At 49.1% G+C, this 6,778-nt stretch overlaps 1 protein-coding gene across 1 annotated transcript; it reads left to right on the top strand.

Annotated features, from left to right (window-relative positions):
• Positions 1-303: 303 nt before the first annotated feature.
• On the top strand, positions 304-6,479 carry C1QTNF12 (C1q and TNF related 12). Its single transcript, XM_041477556.1, has 6 exons — positions 304-759; positions 2,200-2,319; positions 2,984-3,095; positions 3,984-4,165; positions 5,535-5,643; positions 6,385-6,479. The coding sequence occupies exons 1-6, from the start codon at positions 613-615 to the stop codon at positions 6,477-6,479; spliced, it is 765 nt and encodes a 254-aa protein (XP_041333490.1). The 5' UTR covers positions 304-612.
• Positions 6,480-6,778: the final 299 nt, after the last annotated feature.

Genomic DNA, 6,778 nt, shown 5'->3' with positions numbered 1-6,778 from the left:
TTTTTGGACATAAATCCGGTTGGATCCTCCTGAAATTTGGATTTTTTTGGACACAAATCCGGTTGGATCCTCCTGAAATTTGGATTTTTTTGGACACAAATCCGGTTGGATCCTCCTGAAATTTGGATTTTTTGGAGACAAATCTGCTTGGATCCTCACCTGCTTAATTCTGGATTTATTTTTTAGAGACAAATCTGGTGGTTTTTTTTTTTGCTCCTGAAGGATTTTACACCTTGATCCTGACCTGGTTAATTTGGATTTTTTTTGGACACAAATCTGTCTTTGTATTGCCGACTGCTTGGATCCTTCTCACCTGCTTAAGTCTGGATTTATTTTAGAGACAAATCTGGGTTTTATTAATCTTGAAGGATTTTGCACCTGGCTCCTTGATCCTGACCTGGTTAATTTGGTTTTTTATTTTTGTTGTTGTTTTTTATTGGTACTGAAGCATTTTACCTCTGGCTTCTTAATCCTGACCTAATAAATTTGGATTTTTTTGGACACAAATCCAATTTTTTTTTGGTCCTGGATCATTTTCCTCCTGGCTCCTTGACCCTGACCTGGTTAATTTGGATTTTTTTGGACACAAATTGGATTTTCCTGGCTGCCACCATGCCGGGCTGGTGGCTGCTGCTGGCTCTGCTGTGCCACCAGCTGTGTCCCCGCGCGGTGACCGCGGCCAGGAAGGACAGGAGGGGCAGGAAGGAGCACCCAGAGCCCCTGAACGCCTCCCTGGCCAACAGCGAGGAGCAGCCCAAGGTGGGTTTGGGACATTCCTGGAGTTATCCTGGAGTTATTGGGATTTTCCTGCCTTTTCCCAGCTTAATTTCATCAATTCCCTTAGATTTTTATGTTTAATTTTGATGGTTCCTCCTGTTGGGATCAGCTGAGAACTCCCAAGGTGGGTTCTGGGATCATTCCCAGGTTTTTTGGGTTTTCCTGCCTTTTCCCAGCCTCATCTCATCAATTCCCTTCAATTTTTATGTTTAATTTTGATGGTTCCTCATGTTGGGATCAACTGAGAACTCCCAAGGTGGGTTCTGGGATCATTCCCAGGTTTTTTGGGTTTTCCTGCCTTTTCCCAGCCTCATCTCATCAATTCCCTTCAATTTTTATGTTTAATTTTGATGGTTCCTCAGGCTGGGATCAGCTGAGAACTCCCAAGGTGGGTTCTGGGATCATTCCTGGAGTTATTCCTGGAGTTATTGGGATTTCCTGCCTTTTCCCAGCCTCATTTCATCAATTCTCTTTGATTTTTTTATTTAATTTTCATTGTTCTCCATGTTGGGATCAACTGAGAACTCCCAAGGTGGGTTCTGGGATCATTCCTGGAGTTATTCCCAGGTTTATTGGGATTTTCCTGCCTTTTCCCAGCTTCATTTCATCAATTCCCTTCAATTTTTATGTTTAATTTTCCCTGTTCCCCAAGCTGGGAACAGCAGAGAACTCCCAAGGTGGCTTCTGGGATCGTTTCCAGAATGATCCATTTTTCTGTCCTCTGAGCATCTGGGTGGGTTTTCCGTGGAATCTCAGGGGATTATCAGGGAATGGGAGTCCCAGCAGTTGGAAAAAGGTCTCTGAGGGACTTTTGGAGCTCTTGGCTCCTCCTGATCCCTCAGTGTCCTCCCAAAAGCAGCCTGGGCTGGATTTTTGCATCCTTGAACATCTGGGTGGGTTTTCCATGGAATTTAAAGGTCTCTGAGGGACTTTTGGAGCTCTTGGCTCCTCCTGATCCCTCAAGGATGCCCTCAGTGTCCTCCAAGGGCAGCAGGAACAGCCATGGCTGGGTTTTTCCACCCTATGACCATCTGGGTGGGTTTTCCATGGAATTTAAAGGTCTCTGAGGGACTTTTGGAGCTCTTGGCTCCTCCTGATCCCTCAAGGATGCCCTCAGTGTCCTCCAAGGGCAGCAGGAACAGCCATGGCTGGGTTTTTCCATCTCCTGAATACCTGGGTGGATTTTTAATGGAATTTAAAGGTCTCTGAGGGACTTTTGGAGCTCTTGGCTCCTCAAGGACACCCTCAGTGTCCTCCAAGGGCAGCAGGAACAGCCATGGCTGGGTTTTCCCATCCCCTGAACATCTGGTTGAGTTTTCCATGGAATTTAAAGGTCTCTGAGGGACTTTTGGAGCTCCAGGCTGGATTTTTGGGTCCCTCTGAGGCAGTCCGTCCCTGATCCGTGTCCTGGTGTGTCCCCAGCTCCCGGAGGCCGCGGACGCGCGGATCACGGACCCCCGCAGGACCTGGATCTCCTTCGTGCACCGCCCGGACGACGGGAAAAACTCCAAGAGGAGATGCAAAGGGAAGGAAAAAAAATTGGTAAGATTTGCGCTCTACGTGCGCCACGCTTCCCTTCTTGCTGCTCATCCTTTCCCCAGCCCAAAGAGTGCTGAGTTTCCTTTTTATTTGGGTTTAATTTCTCCATTTTTGGAGAAGTTTGATCCTTCTGGCTTCGGCAGAGGACGTGTGGGAATTTTGAACCAGCCTCTCTCAAATTGAGCCTCTTTTTGGGTTATTTTCCTGTTCATTCAAAAGAAAATCCATATTTTTTTTTCTCCTTCCAAGAGATAAAGTCCAAGTATCCCAAAGGATAAATTAATCAAGGTGTGGACAAGTGGTTTATTTCAAATTAATGAGCTGAGTGACAGGTTATTAATCATGCGGCACTTCTCATCTGCTGCTTGGACAATCTTGCATTCTTTTAATTATTTTAATTATTTGAGGAGTTTTTTGCATCCTCTGAAAGTCTGGGCAGCTTTTCCATGGAATTTTAGAGGATTATCCAAGGAATGGGAGTCCCAGCAGCTGGAAAAACATCTCTGAGGGACTTTCAGAGCCCTTGGCTCCTCCTGATCCCTCAGTGTCCTCCAAAAATGATCAGGAATTTTCTGGGAACAAGCCCCCTCACGTTGCTGATGTTCCTGTAGGATTTTCTGCAATTCCCAGGTTTTGATCCCAAATTTTCCTTTGTTTGTTCCCTCAGCGAGGCCTGGTGGGGCCTCCAGGGCCTCCTGGGCCTCAGGGACCTCCAGGAGCTCCTGGGGCTGAAGTCACCAGGGAAGTTCTTCTGCAGGAGTTCAAGGAGATCTTGAAAGGTAAAAGATTTTAAAGAGTCAAAGGTTTTTAAAGGATATTCAAGTAAAGGGTATTAAAGGCTGGAGGAGCTTTGTTTTGGTGAAGAACCATGAACTGAAATGGCAACCAAAAATGTTCCCCCAGTGCTGCTGGGTGTTAATTGAAGATCCAAGTGCAGAATTCCCTTAAATTAAGATTTTATTTCCTTTTATTTCATTTTATTCCCCTTTTCCCCTCAGAAGCCATCAAGCCTGGGGCCTCCCTGGTCCTTTTGGCCCACCCCAGCCATCTGCTGCTGTCCCTGGAGGAGATTCCATTCACAGGCCACACCCTTAAATTTAGATTTTTATTTCATTTTATTCCATTTTATTCCATTTTATTGCCCTTTTCCCCTCAGAAGCCATGGAGCACAGGGCCTCCCTGACCATCTCAGCCCACCCCAGCCAGCTCCTGCTGTCCCTGGAGGAGGTTCCATCACAGGAACAGGAATGGCCAGGCCCTTAAATGAAGATTTTATTCCATTTTATTCCATTTTATTCCATTTTATTCCATTTTATTCCATTTTATTGCCCTTTTCCCCTCAGAAGCCATGGAGCACAGGGCCTCCCTGGACATCTCAGCCCATCCCAACCAGCTGCCGCTATCCCTGGAGGAGGTTCCATCACAGGAACAGGAATGGCCAGGCCCTTAAATGAAGATTTTATTCCATTTTATTCCATTTTATTCCATTTTATTGCCCTTTTTCCCTCAGAAGCCATGGAGCACAGGGCCTCCCTGGCCATCTCAGCCCACCCCAGCCAGCTCCTGCTGTCCCTGGAGGAGGTTCCATCACAAGAACAGGAATGGCCAGGCCCTTAAATGAAGATTTTATTCCATTTTATTCTATTTTATTGCCCTTTTTCCCTCAGAAGCCATGGAGCACAGGGCCTCCCTGGCCATCTCAGCCCACCCCAGCCAGCTGCCCCCGCTGCTGCTGTCCCTGGAGGAGGTCCCGTCCCAGCGGCGCGTGGAGGAGGCGTTCCACTGCAAGCTCAAGGGCCAGGTGCTGGTGGACAAGAAGACCTTGGTGGAACTCCAGAATTTCCAGTCGGTGAGGAATTCCAGACTCATCCTGCTGGGATCAGAGCCCTGAGTGGCTCTGTGGGGCTTCCTTCAACCCAGAAACTCCTCTGGGGCTGAAAGGAAGAGACAAATCCAGGAGAAGGTGTCCAAAGGAGGGCCAGAGGTGGATCCACCTGGGATCCCCTTTTTAAATCCATTATTCCTGATGGATCCCTCTTGGATCCCCTTTTTAAATTCAGTATTCTAGAGGTTCTGCCACTGATGGATCCACCTGGGATCCCCTTTTTAAATCAAATATTCCAGAGGTTCTATCCCTGATGGATCCACCTTGGATCCTCTTTTAAAATCCAATATTCGAGAGGTTCTATCCCTGATAAATCCATCTTGGAACCCCTTTTTAAATCCATTATCCCAGAGGTTCTACCACTGATGGATCCATCTTGGATCCCCTTTTTAAATCCGTTATTCCTGATGGATCCACCTGGGATCCCCTTTTTAAATCCATTATCCCAGAAGTTCTACTACTGATGTCTCCACCTTTTAAAATCAAATATCCCAGAAGTTCTGCCACTGCCACTGATGGATCCACCTTGGATCCTCTTTTAAAATCCATTATTCCACTAGTTATTTCCCAAGCTTTTGGCAGCTTGGCTTGGCAGCCAGGCAGGATCAGCCCTGAGGCATGGGCAGGGCTGGAGGGAGAGCTGCTGCCTCATTAATTAGCAGGGAAAATGGGACTAATTAAGCCATCCCAGCCGTGGGCTGCTGCTTCCTGTGCCTCAGGGATGAGGTGCCCAATTCGTTCCTGATTTTTCCTGGCTCGGAGCTGCTGTGGGAGGCTCTGGGTGCCAAGCTGGCATGGCAGCCCAGGACAAGAAGAGTCGAGTTTGGGCTTGTGCCCTCTGGGAAAGGGGAATGCAGAGCCAGAGCAGCTCAGGGATTTGGGATCAGCACAGGGATTTGGGATCAGCACAGGGATTTGGGATCAGCACAGGGATGGAGCCAGGAGCAGCTCAGGGATCGGGGATCAGCACAGGGATGGAGCCAGGAGCAGAACAGGGATGGATTTGGGATCACCACAGGGATTTGGGATCAATCCAAGGATTCGGGATCAGCCCATGGGTTTAGGAGCAGCTCAGGGATTCAGGAGCAGTTCAGGGATTTGGGATCAGCCCTGCGATTCAAGATTTGGCCTCAGCCCAGGGATTCAAGAGCAGTTCAGGGATTTGGGATCAGCCCAGGGATTCAGGATTTGGGCTCAGCCCAGGGCTGGATTTGGGCTCAGCCCAGGGCTTGGGGCTCAGCCCAGGGCTGGATTTGAGCTCAGCCCAGGGATTTGGGCTCAGCCCAGGGATTTGGGCTCAGCCCAGGGCTGCAGCTCTGTTCTCTCTCCGCAGCCCGTGGCCAAGGGCGCGTTCCTGCGGGGCTCGGGGCTGAACCTGGCCACCGGCCGCTTCACCGCCCCCGTGGGCGGCATCTACCAGTTCTCAGCCAACGTCCACATCGGTGAGTGCTGCCTCAGGGACCCCAACCCCTGGAGACCCCAACCCCTGGAGAACCTCCTGAAGAACCCCCAGAGGATGCTCTGGAGAATCCCTGGATATTCCAGAGGTTCTGCTACTAATGGCCAGTGATGGATCCCCTTTTAAAATCCGATATTCCAGAGGTTCTGCCACTGATGGATCCACCCGGGATCCCCTTTATAAATCCATTATCTCAGAGGTTCTATCCCTGATGGATCCACCCTGGTGGATCCCATTTTAAATCTGATATTGCACAGGTTCTATCCCTGATGGATCCACCCTGGTGAATTCCCTTTTAAAATCCATTATCCCACAGGTTCTATCACTGGTGAATCCACCCTGGTGGATCCCATTTTTAAATCCATTATCCCACAGGTTCTACCACTGATGGATCCACCAGGTTCTATCCCTGATGACCACTGATGGATCCACCTTGGATCCCCTTTATAAATCCATTATCTCAGAGGTTCTATCCCTGATGGATCCACCTGGGATTCCCTTTCTAAGTCCATTATCCCAAAGGTTCTACCACTGATGGATCCACCAGGTTCTATCCCTGATGACCACTGATGGATCCACCTTGGATCCGTTACCTTTGGCTCCATCAGATGTGGAGGAACCTTCTGGCACCTCCTGCAGCCATCCCAAGGCTGCTGGTGTCCCTCAGGAGCCCAGTCCCCAGATTTTGTGGGATTGCTGACGTTTTCCCCACTGTTTTTCGCAGACCACAGCGAGCTGAAGAGCAAAGTGCAGCTGCGAGCGCGGGACAGCGTGCGGGTGCTGATCTGCATCGAGTCCCTGTGCCACAGACACACGTGAGCCACTCCAGGGGCACCTGGGGCATTCTTCTCCTCTAATTTTCCACATTTCCTAACATTTCAGCCAGCTTTGGCAATTCTTTCCCTCACGTTTTACTTAGGGGGATTTTGGGAGCTTTTCCAGCAGAGGGCAAAGCTGTGGCTCTGTCTTTGGCCCCAGATCCCAAATCCCTGCCCAGGTTGATTTTAATGCCCTGCCCTGAGCTCCTCCAGAAATCCACAGACCCAGAAATCCAGAGATCCAGAAATGCATAGGTCCTGAAATTCACAGATCCAGAAATGCACAGGTCCTGAGATCCA

This window comes from Pyrgilauda ruficollis, unplaced genomic scaffold (genome assembly GCF_017590135.1).
Source record: "Pyrgilauda ruficollis isolate IOZ18807 unplaced genomic scaffold, ASM1759013v1 scaffold407, whole genome shotgun sequence".
Lineage (NCBI taxonomy): Eukaryota > Metazoa > Chordata > Aves > Passeriformes > Passeridae > Pyrgilauda > Pyrgilauda ruficollis.
This window is presented reverse-complemented; position numbering and strand designations above follow the sequence as displayed.